Here is a 13,258-nt window from a genome sequence, read left to right on the forward strand (position 1 = left end):
AAAAAAACAAACAACCCCATCAAAAAGTGGGGAAAGGATATGAACAGACATTTCTCAAAAGAAGACATTCATACAGCCAACAGACACATGAAAAAACGGCTCACCTTTTCTAAGGCTGCATGCACCTTTACAATTATTTATCCACCACGGGCACCTATTCTTTATAATAATGTATTTCTTTCTCTTTCTTTCCTTTTCACCTTCCTTTTCTTTGCTTGCTTTCTGCTCAGCTCTTCCCTCTTCCTTCTTTCCCCTTGCTCCTCAGACAGCATCTTTTCCTTCTTTGTGGCCTTGTTACCCTAACTAGTCTACCAATAAATTATAAATAATTCAAAACCAGGCGAGGCACAATGGCTCACACCTGTAATCCCAGCACTTTGGGAAGCCAAGGTGGATGGATCACTTGAGCCCAGCAGTTCGAGACTAGCCTGGGCAACATGGCAAAACCCCATCTCTACTGAAAATTCAAAAATTAGCTGGATGTGGTGGCACACGCTTGTAATCCCAGCTACTCGGGAGGCTGAGGCAAAAGAATCACTTGAACCCAGCAGGTGGAGGTTGCAGTGAACCAAGAACATACCACTGTACTCCATCCTGGGTGACAGAACAAGACTGTGTCTCAAAAACAAAAGAAATAAATTTTTTAAAAAATCAAAACCTAGGAAGCTTGGCCCTCTTTAAACAGAAACAATGTTTTGCTATGAGACCAGAAATCCTTTCTATACACTGGCTGCTCCCTGTGGCTCAGTTGTGGTTGTTGCTATATATTCAAAGGTTGCCCAGTGCAGAAACAAGTACTAGGAGGGTTTATCTCTGAAAGTAATAAGTAACTGAGCTCTGGCCCCACTGATAAGTACTGAAAAATAATAATATCAATAATAGCTGCTAACATTCTTAAAATCTTACTATATAACAGGTCCTAAATTTTCTCATTTAGTCCTCACCACAACCCTGTGAAATGGGTTCTCTAATTATCCCCATTGTGCTAGTGAAGAAACCAAGATGGAGACAGAGTGAGTGACACAGGTCACAAAGCAAGTGAGAAGCAGAGCCACATTTCTCAACCCAGGCAGTCTGCCTACAAACCACCCTCTTGACAGCTGGGTTTTACTGACCCTTCAACAACTACAGGGTAATCATGAAGGCCAGATTCCAACTAGGGCCAATGTATACTGTAGAGCTTGCCCTGCATGGTTGGGTATAACCAGACAGGTGAGCAAAGGGTGAGCCAGGGTTGCCACAGACAAAACAAGGTGATCTCTGGTGCCCAGAAGGGATTCTGTTTGGGAGCAGAGAGTAGAGTTGGAGGAGTACAGCTACTTCACTCCAAGTCTCAGTAACTTCTAGTGATGGGAGATCTGAGACCTAGGAAGGGCATCGTGGTGGATGGGCCAAGATGGTGATCAGACAGAAGGGAGGACAGTGCTTGGAGTTCAGGCAGGGTATCTCACAAGTTCAGTGGTAGCCAGCATGGCCCAAAATACCTGCCTGGAGTTTGGAGGGAGGGGGTCCAGTCCATGGGAGAGAAACTGGCAGATTATCGTTTGGCCAGAGCTCAGGGACTGTATTTGGTACCAGGGCTCAGAAACAAGGACGAGTCCAGTTACCGAACCCAGGACACTGTCCAGATCAGATGAGCAGAAAGGGTAGCTGCTTAACATTGAGGGAGAGGTGCTAAAGACCCTTGGATGTCACCTAAGGAGGTTGGACTTCATACTGTGATCTCACCTAGGGGGCTGCTATATATATGTAACACCACAAACTGGGACGATATTATGTCTTCTTTCTAATAATCTGTCAAAAACTCATTATATATAAATGATCTTTTGTGCACAAAAGTGGATGTTCATGCATTAAAAAGAGCTGTAAAAAGTTTTTGAAAGTGAGTGGATACATGATTAACCCTAAAATAACATCAGTTTCATATTCTGACTTGCTTTCTTGAAGAGGAGAGTAAGAGATACAGATGCAGTTGGCATGTTTGCATACCCCCTGGGATGCTGTGTGAAGGTGCCATGCATGTCTATGTCAGCTTACATATCACAATCGAGAAAAGGCAGAAAATTGCCCTCCAAGGCAATGGAAGTTAGTCTGAGGGTGTGCAAGGGTATTATAAGAACAATTGTGTGTGATTGTAAGTAAGTCCTCCTATAATATTTGAATTAGATAGATAGATAGATAGATAGATAGATAAAAATAAATTTATCAGGGTTAGTCCTACAATAAATTAAAAGGGGTGGGGGTCATAGGGACAATATGTTGACATATTGTCACAGCCAGGAAAAATAAAGGCAATCTAACTGGCAGATACAAGAATTTAAAAAAAAAAAAAAATTTGACAGTAGCCAGGTACCATTTATTGTGGTCATAAAAAGGTTCATACACCTCTCGGAAAGCGTTATAACGCAGCAAGTGTTAGACTTTATGGGACCAGTTGCAATGTCGAGTCCTCCAGTTAAGATTAGAATATCCCCCTTACACCCTATTTAAGGAGGCAGGTAGTCAAGAAACATATATTAGCCAGATTTTCATCAAAAGTACCTAATATCACAAGTGAAAGAAGGCATTGTTTCCTTCATGGCACTTAAGCTGTGGTACTTTTTTTTATGTTATCCTCATTGAACCTCCCAAACTGTATGCCCTGTGCAGGCAAGGACCATGTTCACCCTGGCTTCCCCAGGAGGGAAGCACCTTTCATGGAGGTTGTCTTTCCTCAAGCCACTTGTGGCATTTGTCCTGCTCTGGACCTGCCCTGAGATGAGATGTGGGAGGAGGTGCAGGCTTCTTCCCAATCAGGCCTCTGAGATGCCTTCCACTGAGTCCCCATCAACTGAAAGAATTACATCCACTTCCTCTGCCCCATCTAGCTGTGCAGGAATGTCTGCTGTGATTGCTGCTGTGAAGAAAAGCTTTCACTTTAGTGAAAGGCCTCAGTACTGCCTCAAACGTTAAATGTTGGGCTTCTTGTAAAATTCTATTTTTGTCCTCTCCAAGTTTCTAGACAGAGACCTAGGAAAAGGCCCTAAGTAGATACGGTGGTGGGAGCCCCAAGACCCTCATTTCAGTTCACTGCCAACCTGGGTGCCCAGCAGCTTCGTCCGTGAGATCTGGGCTTATCCAGCAATGAAGCTTCTAGGGAACAGCCAGCACCTGCCAGAGGGCTCTGATCCACCACATAGCTGAGAGAGTGCCCTAGCCCCATAAGAGAAGTGAGCTGGGAGCCTCCACACCTGGGTTCCACTGTCAGAGGCAGGCCATCCCCACCCCTCTCTACACTGCTGTTCTCCCCTCGTCCCTTCGTCCCTTGGTCCCTTCCCCTCTCCTTTCTCGTCCCTGACATCCTTTCCTTCTCTCCTCCCCTTTCCTTTCTTGTTCCTTCTCAGATGACATAGATCAAATTGCTAGTTTTCCTACTCCAAGAATCAAAGTTTCCTCCCCTCCAGAGGCTCTTCCCAGTGCCCTAAAGGCAAAAACTTCAGCACAGAATAAATAGCTATGAATTTGCCCCCTTGGTTAGAGAGATGGGGCTATTCATGTCCACAAGACACTTACCTGTGAAGAATCAGAAGTATTTTAAACAGGTGGGACTTTACCGTTACTGTTCTCCTTATAAAGAGTTACACATTTGCTTGACTGGAGGCTTCTCACATGGCTTTGCTTCCCCCACCCCAACAGCAGGCCTGAAAGATGATTACGGAGGTGTTTATGATAAACAAGACTTGAAGAAAAGTCCCTAAATGTCTAGCAAATCTGGATTCACAGGAAGGACTCTGTCGGAGCTTGGGCCAGACCTCTCCCCAGCCCTCCCACTCTGCCCCACTCCAGCTGAAGCAAGCAGAGGGACGCTCCCTGGAAACAGAGGAAGTTTGAGTTTCAGGGCCCCTCACTTGGTCTGGCCCTCCAAGGCCTTGGGAAGATCCCCAGTACTGTGTTCCCATGGTCTTTTATTTTTGTAAGATTTGCAAAAAAAATACATAGTTTCAACACAGTTGGGTTCAACTGCTGATTCTTTCCACTACAGCTTCCTTTTCCTCATACTGCTCCTCTGATCAGATGGTGTTGGAATAGCTGTGGGCATTTGGGGGATCCAAGTAAGGGGAAACTGAATTGAGAGTGCATTTAGTTTAGATTGAATGGGATACATTCGTGTGGGCTGCAGTCACTTCTGTGCATGGCTAAGCCACTGCTGTCCACCCCAGAGTAGGAATGGCTTACAGGAATAATGCACAAGTCTGAATTAAATACAAACGTGTCCTATGGTGCCTGGCATCAGAAGTCTGTGGTTAGTGAAGGAAAAACAAGGTTTGAGATGCATTGAGCCAGGCTGGAGACTCTGTTGAAAATTCTTCTAATCATGAGATATATAAAATGCAGTTTTCATTGAAACCTCGTCAAAATGGAAATTCAGGAATATATTCAATGACAAAGCATGTATACTGATAAGTACACTGTGCATTGCTTATGGGAATTGCATAAAATAAAATTTATCAGAAATCTTGCATTTGCGGGGCCTTACCCTGTAGCAGTGAGGCACATAGCAAGCGTGTCTGTGTGTAAGAAATCGTGCCTTAATGCCTTCTAACTATCAACAATTTTTATCAGTCTTGCTAGAGGAAAGTCTGCCTTATCTTTTTATTCTCTAATACAAAATCATTATCATATAAAGAGAGTAGCAAAGTTAGGAGGCAAAAATTCCAGAAGAAAGTTATTTTAGCAGTGTGTAAAACAGTTAATTAATTAAAATGTTTTGTGTTTGTCCTGGGCTTTGAGAGGTCTATTGCAGTTGCCAGCTTTAAAAACATAGTAATTTTTTTGTGACTTATCCTTCTGAAGAGTCACTTTCACTCCCAATTTTGTATTTATATTTTTGTATTATTTTCCTTAAAGAGAGAGCCCCCAAACTGTATACACCTCAAACTCCACAGTCTGAATCCTCCCTATGGGGAAGTCTCTAGAAAAATGTTCTGTTTACTCTGCCTCAGGAAACACTGCTCCAGGCTGGGCACACACATTCCCAGGGCATTTTGGTCAATGGGTGGTTGCCAAGGTACCAGGCCACCTTCTCTCCAGAATGTGTGTTTTTGGGGCTATGGAGGTCTTTTTCCTGATGGCTGCTATCCTAGGTTTCAGGGATGCTTACCTTGCCAGGAAAGACAGTAGTGAAGAGCTGCTGTTGATGCTTAACTTCTCCAGCATCCTGAGGCCCAGCTGTTCAAGTTCTTATTTTGGTATAAATCTGAGGTTCTTTTGATTCAAGAAGAGGTAGGATAGTTTTCTGCCAAATCTTTTCTCAGATACACACTGTGTTTGGGTTAGGTCATCTGACACGCAAGACTGTCTCATTCCTTCTGCAGCAGGAGATTGACAAGTTTTCGGTTTTCTTTAACAGAGTTGGCGTGGACCTGGATGAAAATCTGAAGGAGGATCCCTCCTCACAACACCAGGCAAGTCAAAGAAACCAATGCACAGAATATAGAGATATGATTGTTCTGTTCCATAGGCTGTTCCATGTTTGTCCAGCATGTGACCAAGGAGCTATTTCTAAACGGAGCTTCCTCTGCTGATAAAACAAATGAGATGACAATAAAATATAAGGGAATTCAGGGTGTTGATAACTTCTAGCATGTGAATGCTTAGAACCAGCATGTACTTGCAAGCCTCTCTATGGCAGCAGGAAGCCTGGAAACTTTACAAAGTACAAGCAATACCATGATGGCTTAGAATGACGCACTCCATAGTTAAAATCCCTACCCAGCAACTTGCTAGCTAGCCGACTCAGTGAAATTTACACAAAGTATGTCCAATGTATGTTGCACAAACAACAAATTGACTTATTTCTCCTGGACGGCTTCTCATTTATCCGGTCTGAGGCCCGAGAAACTCTCTAGGTGATCCATTCCTGACTTAATTGAGCAACAATTATCTACAGAGACCTGAAAATCCTTTGGGGTAATTGTTTAGAACAACGAGCTCTTCCCTGATATATTAGTTCGTTCTCGCAATGCTGATGAAGACATACTCAAGCCTGGGTAATTTATACAGGAAAATGGTTTAATGGACTTACAGTTCCACATGGCTGGGGAGGCCTCACAATCAGGGCAGAAGGCAAGGGGAAGCAAGTCACATCTTACGTGGATGGCGGCAGTCAAAGAGAGAGCTTGTGCAGGGAAACTGTTTTTAAAACCATCAGATCTAGTGAGACCCATTCACTCTCACAAGAACAGCATGGGAAAGACTGGTCCCCATAATTCAACTACCTCCCACCAGGTTCCTCCCACAGCACATGGGAATTGTGGGAGTTATAATTCAAGATGAGGTTTGGGTGGGAACATAGCCAAACCATATCACCTCAAGTAGGGGAAATGCATTCTCCAAACTGAATTTGAACCAAATGTCAAAGTAGAATCTATCATTGTCGGTTTTGCACTAGCCATTTTAAACTCAGTACTTGACACAAATAAGCAAATGCAGGGAAATTTTACACCTTTTTGCTGAAATTAGAAGTAGACAGACATAGATGTAATAGGAGAATATCATAAATAAGTGATATTGCTTAATGAATTGTGTTATGAGCATATTTGTATTCTAAGGGACTCCCTCTCTCTTTTATTTCATGCTTATTTTTCCAATAATGCCATCAATGAGGCCCAACTGGTGAGTTTTCCTGGGCAAGACACTGCTTTCCTGGCACACACAGATGAGACAAAGAAAGGAGCCCATGCTCTGTGGAAAAGGCTGGGAAATTAAGTTGGTGATGATCCTGGCTCTCATGTACTTTGAGTTTTTTTGTCACATGTGTTCCAAGGCCAGGCAGTTTCCACAGACTCCATTGTCCAGGAAACACACCTAACTGCAGGATGGAGCACAGCAGGAGTGCCCAAAGCACTGGGATTAGAGCCAGCCTGGTGACCTTAGAAAGGAGATCAAAGCCCATCTCCTTACACTGGTGGGCTATAATGAATAGTCAGTAATGTCTGGTGGTGGCTGATTTTTAAAAAGCATTTTCATCTTGTATCAGTCAAATAATTCATTCTCCTACCTTCAAGCAAAACTTTTATCTAAATTTTGTCCTTCTTGCATACCTTTTTCTTTAAAAGAAGAAAAGACACAATTATAAAATTCATCAAATAAAATTCTCTATCTTCTAACTGCCTAATATTCTACAATCATATATACCATTATCGGTAAAAATTTCCTACTAGCCCAAAATGCTTTCTTTTATAATTTAAAAGTATTTTATTTTATCTCATTCATGTGACACTTTAAAACAAAGTTCATCATTATTAAATCAGTAACAACTCTTACCTGAAGATATTATATTAATAAAAGTCACTTTTTTATTAGAGAAATAGGATAGCATAACATAGAACAGTGAAAACGCTGTGATATTTGGGGTCTTGGGCAAAGTGTTTACGCCTTTGGGTCTCTGTTTCCCTCTCTATAAAATGTAAATGATAACGTCTACCTCTCCAGGCTGTTATTTATGATAAGGGAAATGGGGTTTATGAAAATGACCCAACTTAATTAAGCTAAACCCATCTCATTTTATGAATGATTGGAGGCAGTTTAAACCACCACATATAGTAATAGTAAAATATTTTTATAGAATTTTAAAAATCAGTAAAAAATATTGGTAAGAGCAGATAGTCAAAATCAGAGGGGTAAAAAGAATCATAACTAAGCAGATCATAAGGCCTTATATACTTGCTGTAGTCAAACCATAAGTAAGCTTTCTGATGGCCAAAGGGGAAATAAAGAAATAATAATTGGTAATTTATTAAATTCATATCATTGGAAGGAAAAATCATACCCTCTCCTCAAGTGATACAAAACATCACTATGTGTTTAAAGAAATCTCTCACTTGGGGCCTCCTGTAGAGGACACATAGAGCACTATCTAAATGTTAAGTAAGTAGCATTATCATTGGCATGGCTCCTCCTGAACTGCTGCTACCTACAAATGATTTCATTTTTAAGAAGTATCCTGTAAGTGTTCTTACTCATGATAATGTTTGATGACCAAGGAAGTTACGTTTCAGAAAGAGGTTTTCTCCACATATTGGGATAATTCTTATCTTCAGTATCAAGTACAGGAAACAGTGGGCTCTGATGGGAGGTATAGGACACAAGCTATAGTGTCCGCACAGCTGCCACTGAACCTGGACCATTTTTTGGTACTTTCCAAACCGTCAAGAACCTCTCTGCTCTCATTTTGCCTGGCAACACCTGTCTTATTATCAACATCTCTTGCTCTGTTGGATTATATAATATAACCCCAATTCTTAGGAGGATTGTATGTTTCCCCTTGGTTTGCATTTATTAAACTGGGTTTGCATTAACAAATAGGTTAATCCTTGTAATGGGCAGGCTTAACACATAAACAAAAGACCCTTCTTACTTACCAAAAACTAAAAATTTTGCAGGTAGTTATAGTTGTTACTGATTATACACTCAAAATCAAGAATAAACTATATAATTATATATATTTAAAATTATATATATTAATATGTTTTTAAATTTTTTCTTTGTTCTCTGTTGTGGAAAGTAAAATAACTTTTGGGAATGTGAACTTGTAGCTGTGACTAACTACTAGTATCACAACTTTCGTTTTTGCCATACAGTACCTTTAGAATGTGAATGGTGTTACACGATTATTTGCACCAGGCACAAAAGCTTTAGAGAGCATGTTCCATATGCAGATATTACACTCTGGATGTATACTTCATGCAAATGTGCTAATTTGAGAACTGGAAGATATTGCAGTTGTGAATTTCATGCCTCTTAAACGTGAAAAACAAAACCCTTAGGTAGCCTCCCACACAACAGCAAGTTTCCCTTGCAATTGACTCCTTGTACTTGAAAGCACACCTTTTCAGAGTAGGTGATTGTCACTGGAGCACCATACTTGTCTTCAGTCTTTTAATAGAAAACTCCTGCTACTCAAGGAAGGCTGCCAGTATTGCTTCTCTTTTTCCCTTTGGCCATTTGATCGTACTCATTCCCATATTCTTTGGGCACTAGCTATTATTCTTAACACTGCTCTAAGCACCTAATATGCGTTTGCTCACTTATTTTCCAAGATAACCCTGAGTGGGTACTATAATTATATGCATTTTACAAATAAGGAAATTGTACACAGAGACAAAACTTGCCCAAGAACACACAGAAGGGAGAGGTGGAATTTGAACCCAGACAGTTTGGTTCCGGAGCTTCCACTTAACTGGAATGCATGCATATATTCATTCATTTACTCATACAAGTAATTCTTGGTACCCACTCCTATGGCACTAACCTAGATGTGAGGATTCAGGAGTTACCAATTCAAAGTTGTCTTCCTCCCAGAGTATATACTGTAATGGGGGACACTGATAATAGAAAGGTAAACTACATTCTGTGCATTCAAAGCATGATCACAGTAAAGCAGGTCAGAGGATAGAGAACAGAGGAGGAGGCTACTTGGTCAGGGTGGAAGTGGCATTTGATCAGAGGCCAAATGATGTGTGGAAGAAACAATCCATGTGAGAAGGGGTTGAGGACAGGTGGTCTGGCAGAGGCTACAGCAAGTATGGAGGCACTGGAGTCACAATGGGTTATGGTGTGCACAAAAGCAGCAGGAAGGCCAGCATGGCTGGGGCTGAGTAAGCAGGGTGGGAGCGGATGGAGAAAAAGTGGGAAAAAACAGACAGGGGCAGGGGCCAGTCCATTGCCCATGGTGTTAGGTTTGAGTTTTTTTCTAATGTGATAGACTCCCTTGATGGTTTGGTTTGGAGCTTGAAAGTAATAGAATTAGCCCATTAAAAAAAAATGTCTCCCCATTCCACCCTGCCAGCTGTTATGATAAGGATAATTTTCATCTTTTTACATACAATTTCATTTTCTAACACTATGCTTGTTTCTTTATGGTTTCTCGATGTTACCTTCCAAATTTCTTTTGTTTCTGGAAGTCCCTTCATTGAAATTCTGGTTTTGGTTGTCCTTTATTCTTGTGTGTAACCTGGGTGGATCAGTTCTGGTCACTGCAGTGCATGAAAGTGAGCAGAGCTGAGAAAGGTCTGAAGAAGGGCAACTTCAATAACTGACACAGGGACCTGCTGTCAGAGCAACAGGGATTAAAAGGATTAGGATTTTTTCCATCAGAAAGACTAGAATGTAGAAGGGATACAACAAAGTATCTGTAAAATATGAAAGGTGTAAAGCGAATGAAGACTTGTTTGCTAACTCCCAGAAAACCATAACCTGGAATACCTTTGAAGCCTGGAAGAGGCCATGGGTGAATAATAGAAGTATTTGTTCTTCTGCACAATTGATAGTTCTTATTCCCAGTCATCTAGAGTTGCAAGACTCGGAAATATAAGTAGGTTCAAGAAGGGAAGAGATTAATTTAGTAGATAGTGGGGTCATCATGGTCATTAAATAAAATTTTTCTTTGTGAATATTTTCAAATGTTCCTAATAAACAGAAAGATAAGAGAATAATGAATCTCAGCATACCCATTCCCCAAATTTAACAATTATCAACATTTTTCCATACTTTTTTCGTTTATTGCTCCTATACTGTTGGAGTTAGTCTCATAGAATGTAAATTTCACACTGCACTTCCACAGATATTTCAGAAATAGAATACTAGTCTCAAAATTTGATGTGACCCAGGTGAGAGTTTTTGTAATGTCATGTCATTCCAATGTCATTGTAACTAATGGTATTTTGAGAAAAATAAACATTTCAGAGAAAATATCTTGGGTTTTCCCTTGGCCAACATTGAATTTATTTTGGTTATACTTACTTATGGATTTTTAGATTCATAAGTATGTCCTCTCCCTACTAACTTTTTACTGCATAGGACTAAATTCTGTATTTTTATCTTACCAGTAGTTCCTGCAAGTACATATTCTAGAAAGTAGGAATGATAACAAGGAAGAAGTGGAAGGTGGTAGCTATACTTTAATAAGCATTTTTATATATTAAGTGATTAACAATTATATACATATGTGTATATATACATAATCACATTTAATCTTTGCCTTGACCAATCAAGATACCTATATCACTCCTGTTTTACAAATGATGAAATTGGAGTTCAAATAATTAATTTTCCCAAGACAACAAACTGGTGATGGGCTGAACCAGAACTAAAGGCCAAAGCTGTTTCATTCTCACCATTGCACCACATCCAATCTATAAATGTGTTCTTTCTTCCCAGTAAGATAGCCTGTCAGTCAACATTTGAGTAATCCTTTCCCCGTTAACTCCTGGCCAGCCTCATTTCCCAACCCTATCGAGAGTATCAAGCATATTCTCATTTCAAGAGGCTAGAGTATATTCCTCATCCTTGGAATCCTTCCCTTCACCCAAACCCAGTAAGCTGTGAGTATGGGTCCATTGTCTAGGAGGTCTTTTCCTACTGCAACCTGTGTCATCCTTCACTCACAGTGCAGCAGGCTCTGCTGTCTCCCAGGAGGAGAGGGCCAACCTGCATCATTCTCTGCTTGTTACTTCCTCCCATCAAGGGTTGAGTCTTTAGCTCTTATTCAGGCAGATGTCTAAAGGAAGAACATACCAGACAAGACAAGGGTTTTGAGGCAGGAATATGCCTACCTGTTCGAGAAATAGCATAGATGCAAGTATAGCTACAGTGAGCCACCAAGAGTACTATAAGCTATGAATCAGAGATATAGGCAGGATCAGTTATCTATTGCCACATAATGCTGCATAACAAACAAAATCTCAGAGGCATGAACAATAAATACTTATCTCAGAAGTCTTTGGGGTTCAGTTTTTCTACAGTGGACTTGTTCATATATCTAAGGTCAGCTACAATTTGCTAGATAACTGCTGATCTTAGCTAGGCTTGCTCATATGTCTGGAGTTGGAGAGCTGTCGGCTGATCTAGGATAACTTTAATAGGGATGACTTAAGTGCCTCAGCTGTGTACCACATGATTCTCATCTCATCTGGGACCAGTGGGCTACCCTGAGTGTGTTTTTCTCCTGGCCATGACAGAGGGCAAGAATGTAAGCAAAAACAGGCAAGGTTTCTTGAGGCTGAGCATCAGAAGTGATATGTTGGCACTGCTGCTACATTCTGTTGAGCAGAGAAAATTACAAGGTCATCCTAAAAAACAGATGTATGAATAAATGACTCCTATTTGGTCAAAAGAACTGCAGATTTACATGGAAAAGGCTGTGGATACAGGGATGAAAAAATGGCATCTCTAATGCAATTAATCTGCCATATATTAGGTCACATGGGCCAACGTCAACCGTTTGGACCTTATAGTAATCTGTACAGTTTCAGACTTTCGAAATGTACTGATACTTCTTTTATTGATTCCAATTGATATATCTTGGGGAATATTCTGTGTGTACTTCAATGCGTATTCTTGCAACTGTTTCAATACTATACCAAACGACTGCAGAATCCAGTTGGCATAGCTCAGTAAGTGCAAATTATGTCAACTTGTTTTTGTCTACTTATTTTATCAGTTACTGATAAAACCTCCAATCGAACAATTGAACTCATGGATCTAGAAAGTAGAAGGATGGTCAGAAGTGTCTAGGAAGAATAGTAGGGGTTTGGGGAAGTGGGTAAGGTGGGGATGGTTAATGAGCACAAAAAAATAGAAAAGATGAATAAGACCTACTATTTGATAGCAAAATAAAGTGACTCTAGGCAATAATAACTTAATTGTATATTTTAAAATAATTTAAAGAGTGTAACTGGTTTGTATGCAATTCAAAGGATAAATGCTTGAGGGGATAGATACCCCATTCTCCATAATGTGCTTATTTCACATTGCATGCCTGTATCAAAACATCCCATGTGCCCCATAAATATATATACCTACTATGTACCCACAAAAAATGGTTTTAAAAAATAATTTAAACATTTAAAATAAAACCTCCAATTATGATTAGGAATTTTCCTGTTTCTTTATCTGTTAAATAGTGCTTCATATGCTTTTCACCAGATATAGAATTCTGGTTTGATGATTGTCTTCTTTGAAAGTCAACGATTTGAAAATCACATTCTGTTGTGTTCTGGCCTCCTTTTTTTTTGTTTTGTTTTTTGTTTGTTTGTTTGTTTTCTTTTGAGACAGAGTCTCGTTGTCTCCCAAGTTGGAGTGCAGTGGCGCCATCTTGGCTCACTGCAAACTCCGCCTCCCAGGTTCAGGCCATTCTCCTGCCTTAGCCTCCAGAGTACCCGAGTAGCTGGGACTATAGGCGCCCGCCACCACACCGGCTAATTTTTTGTATTTTTAG

The 13,258-nt window shown here is 40.5% G+C and overlaps 1 protein-coding gene across 1 annotated transcript in view; it reads left to right on the top strand.

Annotated features, from left to right (window-relative positions):
• SLC9A9 (solute carrier family 9, subfamily A (NHE9, cation proton antiporter 9), member 9) overlaps positions 1-13,258 on the top strand; it is a 611,074-nt gene that overhangs the window by 484,658 nt on the left and 113,158 nt on the right. Inside the window, exon 13 of the mRNA XM_011958071.1 lies at positions 5,390-5,444. Within this exon, the coding sequence (XP_011813461.1) occupies positions 5,390-5,444 (55 nt within the window). The remainder of the gene's footprint in view (positions 1-5,389; positions 5,445-13,258) is intronic.

Source organism: Colobus angolensis, unplaced genomic scaffold, assembly GCF_000951035.1.
Source record: "Colobus angolensis palliatus isolate OR3802 unplaced genomic scaffold, Cang.pa_1.0 Scaffold46, whole genome shotgun sequence".
NCBI classification, from domain to species: Eukaryota; Metazoa; Chordata; class Mammalia; order Primates; family Cercopithecidae; genus Colobus; species Colobus angolensis.